At 31.3% G+C, this 23,652-nt stretch overlaps 2 protein-coding genes across 7 annotated transcripts; both read left to right on the top strand.

Annotated features, from left to right (window-relative positions):
* The first annotated feature begins 205 nt into the window (after window positions 1–205).
* On the top strand, window positions 206–5,142 carry LOC107886728 (OVARIAN TUMOR DOMAIN-containing deubiquitinating enzyme 1). 2 transcript variants are annotated; one of them, XM_016810779.2, is made up of 10 exons: window positions 206–408; window positions 1,131–1,369; window positions 1,936–2,001; window positions 2,119–2,202; window positions 2,329–2,451; window positions 3,434–3,486; window positions 3,667–3,716; window positions 3,794–3,894; window positions 4,281–4,564; window positions 4,884–5,142. In XM_016810779.2, exons 2-9 carry the CDS (start codon window positions 1,202–1,204, stop codon window positions 4,545–4,547), a joined length of 912 nt encoding a protein of 303 aa, XP_016666268.1. In that variant the 5' UTR covers window positions 206–408; window positions 1,131–1,201; the 3' UTR covers window positions 4,548–4,564; window positions 4,884–5,142. The 2 variants fall into 2 exon arrangements, with proteins under 2 accessions (XP_016666268.1, XP_016666269.1); XM_016810780.2 differs by having other exon boundaries at window positions 211–408; window positions 1,122–1,369.
* A 3,993-nt stretch (window positions 5,143–9,135) lies between these two features.
* Window positions 9,136–19,636, top strand: LOC107886726 (histone-lysine N-methyltransferase, H3 lysine-9 specific SUVH4). Of its 5 annotated transcripts, XM_016810778.2 has the most exons (17): window positions 9,136–9,350; window positions 9,630–10,770; window positions 10,852–10,974; window positions 11,362–11,436; window positions 12,193–12,288; window positions 12,683–12,737; window positions 12,836–12,945; window positions 13,825–14,001; window positions 15,119–15,217; window positions 15,857–15,958; window positions 16,393–16,442; window positions 16,560–16,645; window positions 17,307–17,466; window positions 17,667–17,772; window positions 17,864–18,046; window positions 18,441–18,683; window positions 19,262–19,636. In XM_016810778.2, exons 2-17 carry the CDS (start codon window positions 9,658–9,660, stop codon window positions 19,373–19,375), a joined length of 2,892 nt encoding a protein of 963 aa, XP_016666267.1. In that variant the 5' UTR covers window positions 9,136–9,350; window positions 9,630–9,657; the 3' UTR covers window positions 19,376–19,636. The 5 variants fall into 5 exon arrangements, with proteins under 5 accessions (XP_016666267.1, XP_016666266.1, XP_016666265.1 ...); XM_016810777.2 differs by having other exon boundaries at window positions 9,630–10,974; window positions 17,721–17,772; XM_016810776.2 differs by having other exon boundaries at window positions 9,630–10,974.
* Window positions 19,637–23,652: the final 4,016 nt, after the last annotated feature.

Below are 23,652 nucleotides of genomic sequence, written 5' to 3'. Positions count from 1 at the left end.
AATACATATTTTATCATTGATTTTAATATTATCATTACAGTATCTTATGTCACTGCTACTGATCCAAAAAAAAAGTATAAAATATAAAATCCAGCTAATTCATTTTTAGAACAGCCCAAAGGCCAAAGCCCAAAGAAAGTAGAAGACCAGAAAATCAAACTGAAGCCAGTAAGTAACTAGGTAGTAAGCGTGTTGTTTACTTACTGTTACGGAAACAGTAACCCTTATCTTTCTTTATTCTTTAAAGAAACAATATATTCTAAATAAATAATTAAAAAAATAAAAACAAGGTAGTCGCCACTCGCCACCAGGAAGGGGAAATCAAATCCTATATCCCCCTTGTAAAACACTTTGCTTTCGATCTGAGAATTTGCCAAGAGAAATCAAATCCTATATCTTCAATTTCTGGTAAGCTCAGCTTTCTTTACACTTACCCCACACTTCTTTTTGTCATTCTTTTTGCCTGAAGAATGAAAGGGTTCCTTTTCGTTATGATTTTTTTTTTAAAGAATATTGTTTCTTATTGATTTTGTTTAGCAAAATCTTGTTGCTTAATGAGTATTTCGAGAGAACATTTTAATGGGTCTGGAAAGTGAAATATAAGAATCACGCTACCTAATGTTAGCTGATATGGATTCTGTAAAATTTCACGGTAATTTAAAGAATTTTGATTCATCATGCATGGAGGTCTAAATTGCATGATTGATTGCCGCAACATTTTCCATTTTCCGTTTCTTGGTTTAATGATTACTAGTTTTAAATTCCGGGCTGCTTATAATTTACAGTGGTGGTGGAATTTTTGCACTCTACAAACACGCTTAGTACTTATCTATAACTATAGACAAGAACATGAAACGAATTTATACGAAGATTTCAGGCTCCATTGCTGCTTTGTAGAATCATAAAATCGTAATATTAACGTATTTTTAGTTTGTTTTGGCAACCCTGGCAAATGGTATGCATGGGGCCTGGGATCTTCTATTTTGATGAAATGCATAATAAAATATGAAGGTGATTATTACTTTAATGCAGTGAAGTTTTCTTTAATTGGAGGCTATTAACCATTTGTCTGGTTGGGAATTTTCTTCTTTTCTGAAGCGTATTTTTCATATTTTTTGGAGGAATTGCAGATAGAAAATTCACGCCACGAGGCATAGGTCATTGACAAATTTGCAAGTACTTGAATTTGTGTGAAGGAAAGATGCAAAATCAGGATGGAGCGGTAGCTGATAGGGAAAAGGAATCTGCTGTATCCATTCCCATTTCTGAAGTTGATGACTGGGCAAACTTCGCAGATGATGATATCATGCAGCAACAATCTGCCATTAATGCTGAGGAGGCCAAGAAAATTCCATTTGTTGGTGACAAGGTGAGAAAAACACATGACTCTTCAAGATTACTTAACATGGTTGCATAATTGCATTTGGATTATATTTTGGGTCTTTTTTTTTTCTTTTTTAATATTCAATTTGCTGCTCTGCATTATATAAAAAGCAGTCTGTCTATTTTTCTGTTCTTGAATTTATCAGTTCATATAGGTAGTATCTTTTGTGTTGCAATTTGACTGTTCTTGCATCCTACTTGCTTTATGCGTCACTTTGTTCCAAGGCAATTCCTTTAGTGTTGTTTCCTTATCAAACACCAATTATCCAATGCCAATGAAGAATGGATGGTAATTTCTATGTATGTTCATGTTGAGTCATTTTTTTATGTGGATCACTTGCATCACCATTTTTGTAAAGCTTAAATAACTAGTATGCAAGTCTTGGTATCGTGCTGTTTTGTTCATTTGATATTCGAAAATCAACTGGGCTATTTTGTCGCTTGCTTCATATTTTGGCTTTTCATGAACATTACAATGCAAGGACAGTTTTCATTATTTTTGCTATACTGATCACATGTGGGATTGAGAAATTTTGTTATATGGAACTGCAGGAACCACTCTCTATGTTGGCAGCTGAATATGAATCAGGAAGTCCTATATTGCTAGAAAAAATAAAGGTTTCTTGCTTTCATTGCTGTCTGTCCATTTGTTCTTTTTACTGCCTGGTGCCACAATTGTTTGCTTATTTAGTTACTTTTCTAAACAAGAGGCATTGGTGATTATCCTTAATGCAGGTGCTTGATCAGCAATATGCTGCCATTAGAAGAACGCGAGGAGATGGAAACTGCTTTTTCCGGAGTTTTATGTTTTCATACCTTGTATGTCATAGTACCTTTTATGAATGCCTTTTATTTATCTTCTTCTAATTGATCTCCAAGCTTCTTGTTGGGGGAACGTCATTTTCTCTAGGAGTGGTAAGTTATAAAATTTTGAATATGGAATAGGAACATATTTTGGAATCTCAAGACCGTGCTGAGGTTGATCGTATCAAAGGCAATGTTGAAGAATGTAGAAAGACGCTTCAGAGCTTAGGCCACACAGATTTTACATTTGAGGACTTTTTTTCGGTAACCTATTATATCTTTCAATCTTTTTTCTTTCTTAGCTGATAGGTTATTTTATTCCATTTCCTATGTATTTGGCAATTAGATGTCTTGGTTTTTTTTCATTTTGCCTCATTATAACAAATGTTGAGGTGTATGCTTGAAGTAGACATGTATAAATACCTTATCATGCAAGGTTTTCTGGAAAACCACTATTACCATCAAGTTGTAATTCTACACCTTCCAGATTTGTTATTATTACATCCCCCCCCCCTCCCCCAAGAAGCCTCCTCTTGAAAGGGGTGGGTAGGGGTAAAAAAGGGAACTACAAGTTCTTCAAGGCACTCCTTGTAAAATCCAGTTCTGACAGATTTGTCAGATGTTACTTTTATGCAGTGGGAATCCCGGTTCCTATTATATGCTTGTTGGGTTGCAGTAACATTGGTTCATTCCACCTAATTGTCTTGCTTCTGGCTTAAAAAAATGTTTGCGACAGGGTAAATCAGGAAATATTTAGCCATCATGGTATTTCAATTCCTATTGCTGTTTTCAAACATTAGGGGCCTACTTTACCATTCCAAAAATGAATTATTAACTCAACACATATCAGGGTTATTTTACAATTTCTTATTAGATGTTTTAATGCTGCTTGCTCATGCATTTTCATACTTTCTTCAGGACAGAAGCCCTTAGTAGTTATCTTGTTTAATTTAACTATAGGTTTATTGTCTTATAAAGAGTATGGAAGCTATAATATTTTAATTTCTAGGTTGCAGCTTATTTTCTCCTACACTTGAAGAGTTAGTTTTCCTGTGTTGCTTTTGGGTGCAAAGTTTTCTTTCTATTTCATGAGTTGTTTTTAAAAAGAAATGGTGTCTTGTATATTTTTTACTTGTTTTGGGTATATTGTGACCAACAGTTTTCTTCATGAAGCACCTTGCTTATGTTTTCTCATCTGTAATACCAATTTTTTGTATATGTGCTTCCATGTGAAAAAAATTTTCAGTTATTCCTTGAGCAGCTGGAATGCGTTCTTCAAGGAAAAGAAGATTCCATAAGGTGTGTACATATTTTTACTTTGCCTTAATATTTTCCTTGTTTAAGTTGCTTTCTCTTTTCATACCACATGTACTGATATCAATGACCGACTGATAGCCGTGTAGCTTGAATTTAGTTGCTTACATCTATTGGAAATTAAACTAGACTGATCTTCTGAACAAAGTTTTCCCCATTTTTCAGTCAGGATGAGTTAATACTAAGGAGTCGAGATCAGTCAATTTCCGACTATGGTGAGGGGGTTATAAGATTTTGAGGTATTAATGTGTCTTTCTCCTTGGTATATTTCATAACAAGTTTGGTTGGTTAGTTGTAATGTTCTTCAGGTTTGTTACTTCTGGTGAAATACGAAAGCGATCAGAGTTTTTCGAACCCTTTATTTTGGGATTAACAAATGCAACTGTGGAACAGGTTTGTTTAATATAATAAAACTTTTTTGTATGCTTATAAGAACATGACATCCCTTCATGCATCATTAAAGAAATGGGGTTTTGAATGGCACTTTATTTATAAGCATGCTATTTACAGATGCAATCTTTGTTCTTTTTCTTTCAGGGTTGAACCATGTTTGATTACTGGTTCATGCTAACATAATACATGCAGCAACTGTTTCCTTATGCCTTCTTGACAGTTCTCCAAGTCATGCATTGTGATAATGTTTATAATATTGAACAGTTTACATCAACTGTATCTTCCAATCATACCAAAATTCCTTTGCATGATCACATTTAATACTAATGCATTCTGGTAAGTTGGTGATCTTGAATTTCCCTCTCATCATATAATCTGTTTTGTAGTTTTGCAAGTCATCCGTAGAGCCAATGGGTGAAGAGAGTGATCATGTGCACATTACTGCCCTTTCAGATGCTCTGGGTGTGCCAATTCGTGTTGTGTACCTTGATCGGAGCTCTTGTGACATTGGCGGTGTTAGTGTAAACCATCATGATTTCCTTCCTACTTCGGGCGATAAGTCAAATGCTAAAGGTGGTAGCACTGTTCCTGTCAAGCCTTTTATTTCCTTGCTATATCGTCCAGGCCACTATGACATTCTCTATCCAAAGTGATGCATTTGCATTTTCTGGTAAGTGGTTCCTCACATCTTTTGGATCATCAATAGAGTGCTTTGCTGAACCTTCCCAAGTTTAGGAGCACTAGGAACCTAAGTCTACTAACAAAAACCCTAAACCTTTTGAGCCACAAGGTTGGTTGGCTTGAAAACATAGTATTTCACATATTTGTGCGTGGCACTGCCCTTAAACTATTTTTGGAGCCACTTAACACCCTCGATGGCAGATTGATGCTGCTAAATGTTTGACAATATCTTTGTTGCAATGTGACATAAAGCTTTTACTAACATTCGGCTGTTATGGCTAAAGAGGTTTGGTGCGTTTGTTTTGCAGGTTGTTAACAATGTCCTAATCAGTGGTCCTTGGGGGAAAATTTACCTTGCAGGCTGACGTGTGACTGTAATGCAAACGCATAGACTCGTTATTCGGATGTTACTCATGCTTCTGAACTCTTTATGTGCTTCTTAACTGTGTGGTATGAACAAAAGGTTTCCTCAAGACTTGGAACTTTGTATCTTCCTATTGAGAATAGCCTCACCCAGAATCTATGTGAAATTGCATCCATCCAAATATAAAATTTTCATTCTGCAAATACTTAAATTTGAACTCTTTTTTTTTTAATCTTTTAATTCTGTTCCCATTAAATTATTAAAATGAATATTATCTTAAAAAGCATCTTAATTTTAATAATTTTAGAATGTTAAAAAATATCAAATGAACAATGTTTTTTTTATCTAAAATGTAATTTTATATATATTATGCAAATTTTATGGGTTTAAAAATTCTTATACATTCAAAACATGATTTCTTACTGTAAAAGTGTGCTTATCGCTTTTGTCCAAACAACAAGGTGCTTATGCTTGCTTTAGTATCATGTTGCTATCGTAAAAAGCTCTATTGGTAAAAAGCTATACAAAGAATAAGTAGGTTAGAAGTTATCTGAAAACTTGTGAAAATTTATGGTTCGAGAATTTTGAAGAGTTTTTTTTTTCCAGATATTACTTTTATGTTATTATTGATCAAAATATTGGTGTTTTTCTTTCGTTATTTCTTTACCATGTTTTTATTCCCTTATATATTAGATTTCGATACTTATAAATATCTAAGATTCATTTTAAATTTAGGTCAGGTTATTGAAGTTGGTGAGTAGATTAATGGATGAAATCTTTCCATTTAAAAAATGTCGAGATTCATTTTAAATTTAAGTCAAAATTTTTTGAGGTCATTGAAGTTGGTAAGTAAATTAATGGATAAAATCTTACCATTTAAAGAAATCTCGATTAAAGGTCAATATTCATTCTATAATTTCATTCAGAATTTTTGGTTTATTAAAATTTGAAGAAGCCTCAACACCATGAGTGCCGAGATCTAATTAAATACCCTAATATATTGTTAATCTTAAATTTTCCTTCTTTATTATAGAAAATTATGGAAAATTTAAACAAGTCTTAATGCCCATAGACATCGAGGTCTAAGGGAATGTCAAGGTTTGTTTTAAGTTTTCCATAATGGAACCCTAACCAAAATTTGAAAATAAAGCACGAAAATGTTAAATTATTTTCAACACCCATAGAAATCAAAATTTCTTTGACCATGACTTTAAACCTTATAAATAATTCAATCTTACTTATTTAAAAAAAAAAATCCTTACTGTATATTCTAAACTATCCTGCGTATCTTCTTTCAAAACTCTAAACCTCAATAGAAACATTATAATGGCTGTCTATTCATGAAAGATTGCAAGAAGGTCATCTCTCTGTATGCAACAATGAGGGATGAATCTTATTGCCACAAAAATATGGAAAGAGATCCATCATACCGTCGAATCCATTCTCACTTATGTGCAATTGGTTCCTGTCATATTTGTCAATTTGACAAGATGACTTTTGTGCTGGTATTGATTTTCGCAGTAATTGAATGATGAAGGCATTGGCCTATACTTTTCATCTCTCATGCGGCTAATGGACTATAATAATGAGACGTATAACACTATTGGTGAGCCTTCCAGTCAAACGTTTACCAGTAACAAAAACTTTTGAATTTGCTTTAGGAAATTTACTCGTTCAGTTGTTTGTCACATTCACCAAGAATAAGGGTAAGAGTTAAAGACCAATGCTGCTGCAGATCCTTGTCTATACAACATGAAGAGCTGGGGTCCTATCAAGTCTTATCAACTACTATGGTGATTCCTAAGTGAGTTCAAGAAGTGGAAGTTAGTTACAAGGGGGACGCATATGCTGCAGAATAAATTACATCCCTGACAATGGATACTGATAATTCTTCCTTCACTTTTGGACAAGGGATACTAGGATTCAAAAATAGAGTCTACATTGAGCAGAATGGTGACTTGAGCTAGCAACTCATTCAGACACTACATGAGTCACCATGGGGAGGCCATTCAGGGTCCCAGGCAACATATCAGAGGCTCAAACTTTATTTCTTTTGGCTGACATGCTGAAATAAGTACAATAACTTGTTCAGCAATGTGACGCTAAAGAAAAAAGTTTGAACATGTAGCTTATCCTAAGAAATTGCAACCAATTCTTATTCCTCACCAAAGCTGGGAAGTCATCACCATGGATTTCATCGAAGCCCTTCCACAGTCCCAAATGTATGGTTGTATCATGGTCATCATAAACAAATTTAGCAAGTACGCTAAGTTTTTACCCTTGTCACATCCATATACTCTGCTGATATAGCTAAACCTTACTTAAAAGAAGTTTATAAGCTATATGGTACTCCAAAGGTGATTATATGAGATAGGAATAATGTGTTTTGCCAGCTTGATCTGGTAAGAGCTAATGAAGCTTTTAGGCACCAGTTGGCACCTTACTACTACTTATCATCCCGAATCTGATGGACAAACTGAAAGATTGAATATGTACGTGTTTCCTTAAAGCAAAGGATTGGGTTAAATACTTACCTTTAGCTGAATGCTGGTATAATAGCAGTTTCCGTACAAACATAGGTATGACACCCTTACAGGCTCTTTATGGTTATAAACCCCATGATTTTGCATGGGAAGCAAGCATAAATGCTAGAGTAGTTATTGTTGAAGAGCTGCTTGAAAAAAGAGAACAACTTGGCAAAATGTTGGTTGAGCAATTTGAGAAAACGCTGCAAAGGATGAAGTATTATGTAGATAGGAACATGTCTAAGAGAGAATTTCAAATTAGAGATAAGGTTTTTTTTGAAGATTCAACCTTACAAGAAAACTTTACTAGCTCAAGAAAGAATCTCAAATACTTTGGACCCTACACTATCATTCAAAAAATTGGACCTGTAGGCTGTACCTTACAAATTAGAGCTCCCAAATGATGCCAAAATTCATCCAGTGTTCCATATTAGTCTGCTAAAGAAGAAAATTGGCTCTGAGGCAGTAGCTTGATATAAATAGAATGCTTTGAATTTCGTTCGATTTGAGTTTATCCAAGGTTTACTTTATTTGAAATTTGGGTTTAGATTCGTTTTAAATTATTGTGTTATGTCTTGTTTTTAAATTTAAATTTTAGTTATTTTATATTGAGATAAATCTTAAAAGTATATATAAATTTTGATTTAATGTACAATATTATACAAGAATTTCGGTCTAGTACAAATTCTATACATAAAATTTTAATTTTAATTCAATTTTCATGTAACACTTACAATATTATCTAAGTAACATTATTTTTCTTGAAGTCAGTGAAAATTCAAATTACTTATTGATATTTTACTAAACTAAAAAATGAATTAGTAAATTTTAATATTTCCACATAATTTAAATTATTCTTTTTGGAAATAATCTACGTAAATTTAAATTATCTTTCCACTAGTACATTGGTAAAGATATATATTTTTTTAATCTACGTAAAAATAATTTAAATTTATTAATTTATGTTTTAGTTTAATAAAATATTGCATTAGCAATTTTTATATAATATGATGAAAAATAATGACACATAAATAACAATGCTATTATATTGTGAAAATTGAATTAAAATTAAATTAAATATATAATATTATATATTAAATTAAAATTTATGTATAATTTTGAAATATTTTTTCTTTTAGAGCACCGTACTAAATTTTGAAGCCCAATGCCTAAAAATCTACTCGAATTTGATTTGGGCTTACCTACAGTCCCTCGACATGCCTAGTGGCACAAACTCTGGAGTAATATAATTTTGGACTTCTTTTTTTCTCAATTTTCATGAATGATTTTATGTGTTTTTAATTAAATAAATAAAATTAAACATATTAATTATTATGATAATTAGAGTATTTTAATAATATAAAAAAATATATCATAAATAAAGTCTGAATGAAGATATTTTTTTTACTAATTAAAGTGAAAATATTTATTTAAAAAAAACATGTATTTTTAATTTTTTTGGTACTATGAAAACTTACAAGTTAAGAGATATTATAACACTTGATTTTATTTTTTTTGAAGCATGTGCGTTTTTTTTTATTTTTAATATTTTTGTTAACATTTTAAATGTAGTTTACTTAACCTATTTTTCTAGTATTCACTAAAATATTATATACTTGTATTTTATAATATGTTTATATATGTATATATATATTATATTGTATTGGCAAAAAGGTTGAATGAGAGAGAGCAGAATCTTGAATGTGAGAATCATGCTTTGAGACTTTTATTCAAATCCGTCAAAATCTCAGCTTTCCCGCTGCTCTCAATCTCTAAATCGGAAAACCCATGTCAAGAAGAATAGTTTTACGAACCCTAGACTCGATTCTAAAAGACGGCAACTTTCCAGTTCAGTCTCCTCCAACATTCCAGCTCTCCTTTCACTGGTAGGCTTCTCCACTCTCTTTTCCCTCCTTTTTCTTCGATTTTTTTTTCTATACTTGCAAATCAATTTTCCATCTAGAATGAGTCTAATAAAACAATGCTGGTTCTTTATGTTCTCAAAGATTTACTACGCACCTTGAAATCGATTCTGCTAATTCACTCCATTCTTTTTTTTTCTATGAAAATTTAGAGAGCTAGTGTGATCTGTAGACGTGTTTTTAGTAGAAAATTTCTTTTGTATTTCCGCTTACTCCGACATTCTAATATTCCTCTGCATGCAGATCTTGTAGCGTGGTTTCAATTTTTTAAATGGAAATACAGCGAAGAGTTAGTCCAAGGTTTCAAAATCTACCAAACGGTGGTAAATCGAACATTGAGAAGATATGGAATGCAACAAAATCAAGAAAAACATTAAATACTAGAGTTAGCCCAAGGTTTCAAAATCTACTAAATGTTGGGAACTCAAACATTGAGAAGATAAGGAATGCAACTGACTCAGGAAAGAAATCAAATACTAGAGCTAGCCCTAACTCAAAGATTGTGAAGATACGGAATGAAACTGACTCGACAAAGATATCAAATACTAGAGTTAGCCCGAGGTTCCAAAATCTACCAAAATTTGAGAAGATGCGGGATGCAGCTGACACAAGAAAGAAATCAAATACTAGAGTTAGCCCAAGGTTTCAAAATCTACCTAATGGTGGTAACTCCAACAATGAGAAGAAAAGGGATGCAGCTCTCTCAACAAAGACATCAAATACTAGTGCTAGCCCAAGGTTCGAAAATCTACCAAATATTGAGAAGATATGGAATGCAACCGACTCAAGAACAACATCAAATACTAGAGTTAGCCCAAGGTTTCAAAATCTACCTAATGGTGGTAACTCCAACAATGAGAAGAAAAGGGATGCAACTCCCTCAACAAAGACATCAAATAGAGTTAGCCCAAGGTTCCAAAATCTACCAAAATTTGAGAAGATATGGGATGCAACCGACCCAAGAAAGAAATCAAATACTAGAGTTAGCCCAAGGTTCCAAAATCTACCTAATGGTGATAACTCCAATAATGAGAAATTAAGGGATGCAACTCTCTCAATAAAGACATCAAATACTAGAGTTAGCCCAAGGTTCCAAAATGTACCAAATGTTGATAACGCAAACATTGAGAAGACATGGGATGCAACTGACTCAAGAAAGACGTTAAATACTAGAGTTAGCCCAAGGTTTCAAAATCTACCAAATGGTGATAACTCAAACATTGGGAAGATACAGAATGTACCCGATTCAAGAAAGACACCAAATACTAGAGTTAGCCCCAGACTCCAAAGTATTCCTTTGGAGAAGAGACCCTTTTATGGTAGTAGCCAGAAGAGGAAAACGTTGGATGATTCTCAAGATGAGATTATGGTCAAAAAACACAAAGTTGGTAATGCAAAGCTGGGGTGTTTATCTAATGGTTATGTTACAGTTGAAAATGATGAAAAAGATGTTGCTGATTTACAGGAAACTGATTCAAAAGGGGGCAAGTATGGTGATGATTTGACCTCTATTCATGGAATAAGTACGACTATGGCAGTGAAAGATAAACTCAGGCTGTTCAATAAGTATTTCCTCCACTTCTCTAAGGTGAATTGTTTATTTTTTCTGCAATGGTTTTGTATAGAAGTAAGAATTGGTGCATGTTTATATATGTTTTGTTGAAGGGAAAATGTAAAAAGAAAATGTTTTATGGATTTTTTAAAAACTAAATGCAGTACTTATTGCAATTTCTGTTTAATGTTGTGTTCTGCAAAAGGAGAAAAAAGAAAGAAGTTGAAGATTTTATTAAATGTGATTATAGAGTACTTTGGATAACTTGGAACAAACTTTTTGTTATGATTTCATTTTATATTGTGTTATAGGATGCAAGTAAGGTTTAACTTTGATCTGTTTGTGTTCCCAAATTATGCTCTTATATTTGTATTATTTATGAACTAATAACAAGGTACCTTATTTCTGTGTTTCTATGCATAGGCAGAAGATGCAAGATGCTATAGAGTGAATGGTAGTGCTACTGATCATGAAATTGCGAATGGTAAAATTAAGGATGTAAGCTTCTAAACTGTAAATTTTATTGCATTTAATGTTTTTTAAAATTTCTTGGAGTGCTTATGTTAAAATCTTTTGTTAATTCCTTGTGCACTAAGCTAGCTTTTTTCTGCGACACGTTGATATGTTTTGATTAAATATAAAAATGAAGCGGCTTTGATTGCAATTGTTTTTGGTAGTGACCTATATTGAAGTGATGCATTCATCAATTCTTTTAATTAGGTTAGTTAGGTAAGGTAGAAAAGCAAACTCTTTAAAGCTATATTCTTCTATGTTAAGGGCCTTTGTCATGACTTACCAAATTTAAGCTAAAAGTGATTCCTGGAACCTTTATGAGCGGAAATTCAGTAAGCAAGTCAGGAAAAAAAACTAGTGATAAGCGATAGGAATTTGTCCAATAAAACATTATTGGACATCAAAGCAAAATAGATATTAAATTATGACAGTCTATGTCTTGATATATGGCATTAAATATCCTCTGGTTGAATACATCTGGGTACATTACCTCCTAGTTACCCAGTTTGTTTCTTTTTGCTGATTAAATTCCATAATGATGTTACTCCAATAAAAAAGGCACTGTTCTATGGTTTAGAGGCAATTTGTATCCTGATTTTTGTTTAATTCTAGTTTTATTTTATTTTTCATTTTCTATATTATCAACTTGATTCTAATAGCGGTATATTCTCTTCTCTTCCAGTCTCATTTTACATGAAAAGAAAATGCTTTATTAGTTTTGTTAATACTGCAAATTTACAGAAAGAAGAAGGATGTGAAGGCCATGTTAAGCAGGCTAAGCGATCTAAGCACAAAGGCTGTGTGACTAAGCGCCCTGATCTGAAGGCGATTTCTGAGGCAAGTTTATGGTTAATGCTCTGCACATATACTTTCAATATTTATGCTGTATGAAGCTTTTGAATTGGATTTTCATTTTCAACCCACTGCCTACAGTCAGCTGTCATTCTAGGTTTTCTTCTCGTTTTGTTGCTTTAGTCAATGAAAATGTGATACTTTTGTGATTTTGTTCCTGCTATTAGTCTGCAAGGATTGATGTGAATACATTCAATATGTAGAGAACTGGTGCTCGAATTAGATTGATATGTAAAGTTTGTTTATTATTCACTCGCCACTAAAATGTGAATAAAGTTGTCTTTTCTGTGTATTTGCTACCACATCAGCAGTAAAATAATCAGTATATTGCTTGATGAAGTCTGTATGACATATTTTATCTTTTTAAAATTCATGACAGATGTTGAACAAAAATGAAGTTCTGTGTCATGAGAGATACTTTGGTGATCTACCTGGTTGGTGAATTTAGTTCTCCCTAATATATATTTATATTGAAATATCAATTAGTTCCGAATGGAGTTGTTTTAAAATAATTTCTTTTGCTTCTTTATAGGTATTGAAGTTGGGCATCGCTTTTATTCTCGAGCTGAAATGGTTGCTGTAGGACTTCATAAACTCTTACAGAAGAGAATTGATTACATTGGAAAACCTTATGTTGAATCAGTAGGTTATTGTACCTTCTGCTTGTGCTTACATCAAATATCAGAAGGATTCCATGTTTTTCTTTTCTTATTTTCCATTGGAGCAGCAGAGTAGGCAGGCATGAAATGGTAGTTTTATTAACACAAACTGTTAACCTTATTGATAAACTAGAAATCACATTTTATTAACTATTAGTCATAAAAGTGTTTTATCACATGGTAGAGCAATGTTAGTATTCAACTTAGATTGACTTGTTCAGAATTCTGCACTCTCTGTCATAACAAGAGATAACTGCCCATGAACATGCTTAGTAATGGTGCTGCCTAGGAGTAATGACCATTCTACTCTATTTGTCATTTTCTTTTTTTACTTTATTTGTTCAAGTTGGGATTATAAGACTTTAAGTAGGTATGATTTAATTTCATCTAGCTTGAGTTGATGACAAAAGAGCTATTACTATTTTGCTATTTTATTGTTTCATTCTTGTTTATTAATTATTAGACATATGGATGGATGGCCAGAATTATAAGCTATCTTTAGAGTTTTGACTTAGGGCTAGGATTAAAGCTTTACTTATAACCTTAGTACTGTAAAATAGATTCACAGCCACATTGTTCTTTTAATGAATAGACTTAAAAACTAGAGGTTCATCTAACCCTATGTTTTTCAAGTATTCCAAATTCTATCTTACTCATTTTCAGCCTTTGTTTTATCGTATTGCTGCTGTTTTCTCCCTAAACCACATTAGTTGGTTAATTACTTTTGAAGATATTCCTTTTTATATAAGACTGATTAATTCAAGTCCCCTATAAGTTCCTATATAATTTTCCTATGCAAATAATTTGAATTATAAGCTTCTCTAGTCCTACTTTGCTTTAGTAATCTCTTGGTGCATTTCAGGAGTACAATGGCTATACCTTCCCTCTCGCTGCTGCAATTGTGATGTCTGGTCAATATGAAGATGATTTTGGTAATAGGGAAGAAATTGTTTATACTGGTGAAGGTGAAAAGGATATACCTGGTAAAAAACGCCAATTCAGAGATCAAGTTATGCGTTGTGGTAATTTGGCTCTTAAAGTATGTGACTTGCTTTCTTTATTATTTACATTATCGTGTTTGCACTCTTTCTATGCTTAATTGCTATAACATAAATGTTCAGGTTTTTTTTTTTTTTGAAATGCTGTTCAACTATTAATTAGTAATGGCTACAAGTTTCAAATTTATCTTTAATCAAAATTTAAACTATTTGCAGTTATTTTAATCAGTGGGTTTACTTTCATAATAATTATGAGATGACATGTATTGCTCAATATCCACATATAAACTTGCTTAGATATGGTAAGAAAAACAATGCTCTCACTTGTTATTTGAACCTTGACTTACAAAAATTCCAAACTTTATTTTTAGGTGAAAGTTTTAGAAACATCCGATTTTGGCAATTAGAGAATTCTTTTAAACTTTTTATTGCAATTTAACCATACCTTAGTGACATGATAGGTTATAGTATGCTACCTTATGTTTGGTATCAAAGCTATTTGTTCTTTCACTTATAAACTGGTCATTTGGTGCAAGCGTTATAAATAAATCATGTAATTGAATTATATTTCTCAAAATATATAGCTGACATTTGCTGTGAACACGGTTATGGTGGTAGGGCTAATTGTGTGTTGGACTATTGTGATTCTTTTTAGTTTATTAGTGTCATCTCCAGCCTGTTAAAAAAAAAATCAAATAGGTGGTTTTTTTCCAGTAGAAGTCCCTTCTTTTTAACTTCCATAAAATCTCTTAGTATGACAATAGAAGTATAAAACTATGTGTAATGATTCTGAAGTGGTTTTAATAGCTTAGGATAGATTTAGATTGGATTGAATATTGCTCTTGTAAAATAAATGATTCACCAGCTGAGCCATTATTAAAAGGTTTAAACCATCCTATTGATGTTTACCCATCTAAACTGAAAAAGACTTTCAGCAAGTATTGATAGCCTCTTATGAAGCTACACAATTAGAATAAAGTTAACCGTCATATGTATGTGTATTTTTCTTCTCTTCTCAACCAAAGTGCTTTCTGAGCTCAGTTTACTGATATAGCTGCACTTTTTGCCTTGTTTTTTGTTATCTACATGTTATGATGTTTGATTTAACTTGCAATTTAAATTGTTTCTTTACTCATTTTTCTTGTAATCTATTTGCAGAACAACAAGAAGCAATCTGTGCCCATTAGAGTTATTCGTGGACATAAATGTGATGATAGTTACAGCAAAAAAGTATACATATATGATGGCTTATACAAGGTTAAAGTCTTGAAATAAAATTCTTAATACAATTGATCTCTAAAACTAAATATGTGCTGCATTTGAAAATTTACTTGATGTGTTTGTGTAGACTTGGGAGTATTTTGTTGCTTGTATGAAGTGTCATTGTTTGATAACATCACTGTTTTCAACAATTTTGTGTGCATGCTCCTATCTTTCGCCCCCTATAAACAATAGAACATTTTTTTAGGTTAGTGCATTACCTATCATCTACAAACAAAAATTACATTTTTCTCATATTGTGGCAATAGAAAAAATAAATATATGGTTTTGCCCCACTCAGAAATATATATATTTTTATCAAATTAGGATGATAATTTGGAAGTGAGACTGCCCTCTTACCATTCTGTTTTACCCTCACTTTTTATCTATTTCTTGATTGGTGTGTTCTAGTACACTTACTATTGTGGAGTATTATAGATGTTTTATTATTTGAGAATCTAGGAATATAATGGATGAATCTTGGGATGGTATGCAGTAGTACCAATTTAAACTAGTAATTCTTGTTCATTATTTATACATTCTTTTACATTATTAATTAATATCAAGATATTCTATCGTTAGTATTGAACTAATTATCATTTGCTTATGCTCAGTTTGTATTTTTCCTTTTAATAGGTTACTGGCTATTGGGATGAGAAAGGTGTTTCTGGCTTTAAAGTTTTTAAGTACAGGTTGAAACGACTACGAGGACAAGATAATTTAACAAGCCAGAATCAGGTAATTTATTTGTTTATTTTTTTCTTTTGGCTCACAGTCCATTGGATTTATACAGGCTATTTTATCTATGGTCACAAGGAATATGGAACACACATGCACATATGTGCACATAGACACACGGACACACACAAACTCCGTCCTGAGTTATTAATGAGACGCTTCCTGCATTTTATTTTCTCTTTTTGCCTTTTAGCATGGTATATCTTGAGCCACTAGTGGTTGAGGAATAGTGCTTTCCATACTGTGCTAAAAAGTCATTAAGTGGCTTATATTTTTCATGGATTTTCTTGGAAGCATCTCCTAGGCTTCATCTCTCTTGGGTTTCATTGTTTGGCTAAGCTTGCTTTGTGCATGTAACGTTGACATGGGTTTTGCACTAGGCTGTAGCTTGCTTATATTACTATTCTCAGTTTTAGTTTGACTTCTTATTTTAGGTTCACTTTGTACGAGGAAAAGTTTCTAGAGTTCAACAAGAATTGCCTGGGTATGAATTGCCACATATATATGCTTCTAGATAGATTTCTTAGATGTCAAATTCAAACACTACAATTTTATGTGCCTTAGTCACACTATTTGACTTCATGTTTTCTTTTTTCCCAAGGCTTGTGTGCAAGGACCTATCAAATGGTCAAGAAGATAAATGCATCCCTGTTTTTAATTTTTATAATCCTTCTTTGGCTCCAACAGGCAAGTTAAATTGAAATATTGAGTAAGGTTGGGTATATGCTTGCTAATGGGGCTAGATGCCCTTGCTTGCTGGCAAACTATTTCCTGTTTGTGGTTAAAAGGCTGTGTTTATCTCTGGATTGTCAGCTAAGCTAATAATATATGCATAGAAATTGGAAGTAAATTTGTTGAGAGAAAACAATCCACAGATATCCTCATAAATTGACTATTACATTAATCATTTTATATTATCAATTTATGTGGTAAAACTATAAGAGACAATTGTTTTTTATTTAGGTTATTGTATTTTTTTTTTCTTGTTATTTTTGCTTTATTCATTTCTCTTGGTAGGATTAAAAGGGCCAGTGAAATTTCATGCATTTAAATTAAAAAAAATTCTGAAGAATTATTCTTATAAATCCATCAACTAGTTTTAAGATATTTTAATGATATTGCTATTCTATACATTTCAACTAGATGTCTTTCTTTTTTTCTCAAATGTTTATGCAAGTGCAACCAATATATATCAAAGAATGCTTATGTATAAAGGAAGTGATTTTACTTCTATAAATTTTATTTGATGCCTTAATATATCCCATATGTGATGTCTCCATTCCTTTGTCTCCTTATTCCTTCGTAATTTTTTTTGACTCTTTTTTTGTGTAATGGTTTTTCTTTGTAGGCTTTAAATATATCAATTCCATTAAAGTTGCCAAAAATGTGAGCATCCCACCAGATGCTCCTGGGTGCAATTGTAGAGGAAAGTGCACAAATCCAAGGTCATGTTCTTGTGCTCAACTTAATGGTGGTGACTTTCCATATGTTTCTCGTGATGGTGGCAGGTGAGATTTGAATTATATGGCTTTGAAAAATTCAGGGTTTTGCCGAGTTAAAATAACTAACCACAAAACCCAAGGTGTTGTGGTAATTCCCACAAGATCATGAGATCAAAACTCATTTGAAATTGGCTGATCTTTTGTTATTCTTCAAGACCGTTCTGTCTTTACTTTAGTTCATTTTCTCTCCATTTAATAATTTTCAGATTGTTCGAAGCTAAAGATGTTGTATTTGAATGTGGTCCAAATTGTGGCTGTAGGCCTGAGTGCGTTAACCGTTCATCTCAGCAGGGACTAAAATACCAGCTTGAGGTATAACACCTATAACTGCGAAGCAGTGCATTTGGTTATGCAGTTGCATACTTGCATTGGCACATTTAGTAAACATTTTTATTCCTTACAGGTCTATCGCACTAAAGAAAAAGGATGGGCAGTTAGATCTTTGGACTTTATTCCTTCTGGCGCACCAGTTTGCGAGTATGTTGGCATCCTAAGGAAGAATGATGAATTAGAAGATATTTCAGAAAATGACTACATATTTGAGATTGATTGCTGGCACACTATGAAAGGGATTGGAGGAAGAGAGGTACAGTTCAAGGGAATAACTCAAGTAGTTTCATAAAGCTTGACATGCATGATCGTTGATAATTGCATAACATGAGAAAGCATACACGTGCAGTATGATCATGATTTGATAGCTTATGTGCTGAGGTATACATGCTAATTGATAATAGAAACAAAAATAGGCTAATAGTCTTTCAACTTATTGTGTATTATATATAGGCAACGGACTGTAAACTATAATTATTGAGATGCTACTTTTGTTAGCTTCACATGCCAAGCAGTCCATCCATACTAGGCCTTCATGCTGTGTTTTTTTTTTTCTTTTCACTGCATGCTTTTTGTTCCTTTATGTGTTTGCCTTACTGTACATGCATAGAATTAATTTTGTATATTCTCTAAAGCATTTCTTCTGATAGAGACGCCTAGGTGACGTTTCTCTTCCTATGTCAAACCTTGTGGATGAAGTTGATGAGAGAACTCTAGAAAGTGAACCTGAGCCTGAGTTTTGCATAGATGCCAGCTCCTTTGGAAATGTTGCTAGATTTATTAATCACAGTTGTGATCCTAACCTCTTTGTTCAGTGCATTCTAAGCTCTCACCATGATGTTAGACTTGCCCGTATAGTCCTCTTTGCTGCAGATGATATTCCTCGAATGCAGGTTAGTCCCCATAATATTTCTTATTATTTATTTTTCAGATTTATCCTGGAATATGGTGCATTTTGTATTTGAAATTTCATGGTTTTATATGGATTTTTCAGAACCATACTTAATCGTGGAATTAAAGCCCAAATAATGATGTTGGGCAATATAACCAATATACTACAAAAGCTAAATAAATGAGCAATAAAACAAATAAAAGAGTAGGGAGAGGAAAAATCAAAATACTCGATTTTCCTTCCCTTTCTACACCAAAATGAGGGGGATGTACATGTTGTCATGTGTATTCCACAGCATGCCTGTATGATGCAGTTGAGTAACATTTTTGTCAGAATCAAGGTGATAACATTTTTGTCAGAAACTAGTAGTCATTTCTTGTTCAGCTTTGAGTATACGCTTCAGCTCCAGTATGGTGCTACTACTAATTACTATAATTTCTTTTTAGTTTCAAGAAGATTATTTGAAGAGCCCCTAGCTTCAATTTCTTGTTTAATAATATATACACGCGCACACATTTAACATTGTCAAATTTCAACTGTATTTCAAGATGAAGAATAATCTGTTTATGTGACAAACAGGAACTTACATACGACTACAATTATGCAATTGATAGCGTTATTGGTCCTGATGGCAAAACAAAACAACTGCCTTGCTTCTGCGGTACATCTGAATGTAGGAAGCGATTATATTAGGTTTTAAGCAACTTAAAAGTTTTGGAATTCTGGTAAGCGGAGGCCCATTCCTATCTCCTCTCTCTCTTGTACTGGAGAAAAGTGTATTTGATTTAATGTTTATATAAAATATGGGGGTTTTCAAGAAAGTTGATTTACTTGTTGGACAAGTTTTTAATCTCACCATTATGGATGGGCATATGTATAGATGAAACAAGGAATACTGTCATGTTCCTGCTCCTGGACTGATTTGAAACGGATGTATTACAATTTTATGGTTTACTCTTGTTTTTTCTTTTAAATCTTATATATTTATATATGCTAAATAAGGCCTATAGGCTGGGCCGATTTTAAAATTATTTAGGACGATTTTAAGGAAAAAACTTGCTTAGCTGGACGTGTTTTTCTTGAAGTTACAAATTTTGACTTTTTAAATATAATTAATTTTTTTGATCAGATGGTTAATTGTTAGTAGTTTTGTCTTTTGAGTCTCATATTCGATTTCTCTCACACTCACGTATAAAGTCAAAAGAAACTATTAACATTTGACTAAAGAAACTAATTATATTAAAAAAAAGTCAGAAGTTACAACTTAAAAGGAAATGTGTCAGGCAAGCTTTCTTAACATGTGCATGGAAAGCTTACCTAGTTGAATAAGCTTTCTCTCAAAATTGGCCTATATGACTTATTTAGTCATTTATGTCACATTTAAATTATTTTTGTATAGTGTTAGCAAATTTTGTATTTCTTTTATTGCCTTTGTGCCCGCAAAATAAATATATGCTAGTATATATATACATATATATATTTGTAAACTATACTAGTATGGTTATAGAGTTAAATTTAAAGGTTACAATATTGTAAATTTTTGTACTTTGTATATTTGAAATTTAGTTTTCATGCTTTTTATTTTTAAAAATTTAGTCTTATTTTTGTAATTTAAGAATTCAGGTTTAGTTGTTAGCACTATTAAATTTTTTTATTAAATTTATTGGTGTAATATTCTAAAAAGAAATTGTCACTTGATAGCTATTTGATAAAAAAGTACATTGTAATGAATTTAAATTTAACAAAGAATCTTAATGGTGTTAATAAATTTTAAAATTTATGCCAGCATTTTAATTAAAATAAAGTCTTTACATTAATTATGTTAATTAATAATATAAATGTTGAGGTATTAAATTATGTAAAAAAATTAAAATATAAAAAAATTTTTTAAATATAGTATAAGGGACAAAATTAAAATATAATATTTTATATAATTTTAAAAAATAGGTGAACTAAAAATAAAATTTAACTATTAATAACGTTAAGAAAAACCATGGCTATGTTTCATAAAATGAATGCTTTTTTATATATGGTAGTATATATAATTATATAGTAAATTATGATACATGGGTGAAACATAGAATTATATAATAAATATATTTAGACTAAATTATCTAGTTAGTTATGTAATTTTTAGTGCTTTCTCATTTTGATTTAAAAAACTTCTTACAATTTCGTCACTCAATTTTTAGAGTATTTTCCTTTTAATCACCATTTTTTTAGGTCTTGATTTGGGTAAAATAATTAAGATTAAAGTAAAAAAAATGGTAGAAACTAAAACAACACATAAAAATTGTGTACTGTTTTCCCCTTTCCTAGAACTTTTAATTTTTTTTAATATTGAAATTTGAAATTTCAAAACATTAAAATCAATTAAATAGTTTGTTGGAACTTTTATCTCTTGATCGTGTCAACCGTTTTGTTAATATAATATTGAAATTAATTAATTTAATCTCCTAAAATTTTAAATTTTATTTTATGTTTCCAAATTAAAATCAAATCAAATGATTCACCTTTAATAATTATCAACAAAACCCAAATATCTTTTGATTATATGATCTTGAATCATTCTAGTTAAGCTAAAAGTAAAGTAAAATCTTTATAATTAATTAAAATAATTAAGTTTATATGTAAAATCCTTATAATTAATTAAAATAATTAAGTTTATCTTCCATGCCAAACAAAACCCAAAATTATTTTAATCACTTCTTTACCCAAATGAATAACAATAAATTAATTTAATTAATGTAAGGATTTCTCTTTGCTTTTAGCTTAGTAAGGAAGATTCAAGATTATATAATAAAAAAAAATTAAGTTTCCTAGACAATTATTAAATATGAGTTATTTGACGTTGATTTCGTTAAGAATATTTTGGAAACATAAAATAAAATTTAAAATTTTAGGAGATTAAATTAATTACTTTCAATATTATAGTAACAAATCGGTTTAAGATTATTAAGGGATAAAAAAAATTCAACAATTTATTTAATTGATTTCGATATCTTGAAATTTAAAATTTTAATATTGAAAAAAAAGTAGAACTTTTGGAAAGAGGATAAACAAGTACAATTTGACATATTTTTAATGCATTGTTTTAGTTTCTACCTTTTTTTCATTTTAATTCTTAACCTTTTTTTACTCGAATCAAGATTTAAACTGTAACAGCCTAATTTTCAGTGGTGTCGGAACAGTGATTCGAGATCACTAAATCCGACAAATGAGTAGGAAATATTATTAACTTAGTGAGTATAAGTTAAATGTGAAGTTAGGAAAAATTTTGAAATAGTGAAATGTACAAAAAAAATATATATTAAAATAATTAGAATTGAAAACGAGGTATCGAGACCTCGGGAATTTTAAATCGAGCCATAAATATTTTTATAAATATTTATGGAGTGTTAATAAGTTAGTATTAAAGTTTCGTCAAGAAATCTTAAAGTACTGATAGCTAATTGAACAAAAAGGACTAAATTGTATCAAATGCAAAATTATGGGAAATGATTAAATAGCTTAAATGATAAAAGAAAGAGGGTTTAAGAGGCAAATAGACCTTGCCCAAGGTCTATTTGGGCTGGACGGCAAGAGCATGAAATCACCAAGAAAATAAGGGCAAAATTAGAAAATTGCAAAATTTACTTAATAAAGCTAGGACTAAAGTGGAATTATCTAGATTTCTCTTTATTTTTCTCCATTCTCATCAGAAAAAACACCATGGAAGAGTTCCCTTAAGCTGGTTTTTCATACTTTTACTGCAAGTAAGTTAAATTCTTGATTATTTCTTGAAATTTTTGTGTTTTTGTGACTTTTACAGCTAGGTCCATTTGTTGAATTCATTAGTTCTTGATTCTATGAAAGAAATTGAAAGTTTCTATGAATATGTGCTGGAAGTATATGATGATTTGATATAGAATTAGAGCTTTAAATTGTTTATATGCTGATTTTATTGAAAGAATTGAATAGAAAGTGAATGTTTGGTACCTAAATTGTAAAAGAGTTTGAAGTTAGAGTTTTATGTGGAAATTCTGAATTTCAATAGTTATAAAATAAATTATAATGTCTAGGAAAAGTATTAATTGAGAAAATTAGTTTAATTGAGGGGTTAATTAAGTAAGGACTGAATTGTATGAACTGTGAAATTTGGGGCAAAATGAAAATCAACATTTTGCACTAAAACAGTTTTGGATAGCAGCAATAGTCTAACTTTGAAAAATCTCCAAAAATTGTATAAATCTAATTAGAGGATGAATAAAATATGAAATTAAAGATTATTGGGTCTAGTTTCTTATAGAAGAAACGGTGTAAGGAATGGAATTGTAAATCATGAGATATAATAAGTTTTGTGAGACAATGTCAGAATGATTTTGGGTTCCCCTGTTCTGACTTTGGAAAATCATAAAAAATTGGAGAAAAATAATTAAGGGATTAAATTTATATTTTTAAAATCCTTAAAGAGTTTATTTTCAATAGAAATAAACGAGAACATCATCTGAATCTCGTACGATGAGATAATTAATTCTTAGTGAAGAAGGGTCGGAACTGTCAGACAACAGAACAGGGGTAACTTTAAAGAATAAACTGTACTTATTGGCTAAACCAAAAATTCTGAAAATTTTATGGTAATAAGATAAGTAAGTCTAGTTTCAGGGAAAATTAGTAGATCTTAATTTCGAGTTCTGTAGCTGAAGATATAAATAATTTAGTGACTATGACGCAAATGGACAGTTTTGAATATACATAAGTAAATAGTGAAATTATTGATAATGTTACTTGTTGCATGTTATATAAATTAAGGATGTGGAATGGAGAGGAGGAGGAGGAAAATATGTATGAATATTCAGCTAGCATGGCTAATTTGTATGTTTTAGGCTCATGGACTAAATTGAATAAAAGTAAAATTTTATGGGAAATTTTGTAAAAAAATATATTAGAAATGACCAATTTGCATGAAATGGATTATTTTATTATTTAAA

This window comes from Gossypium hirsutum, chromosome A03, assembly GCF_007990345.1.
Source record: "Gossypium hirsutum isolate 1008001.06 chromosome A03, Gossypium_hirsutum_v2.1, whole genome shotgun sequence".
NCBI lineage: Eukaryota > Viridiplantae > Streptophyta > Magnoliopsida > Malvales > Malvaceae > Gossypium > Gossypium hirsutum.
Note: the sequence above shows the minus strand (reverse complement) of the source record. Positions and strands in the feature narration are given on the sequence as shown.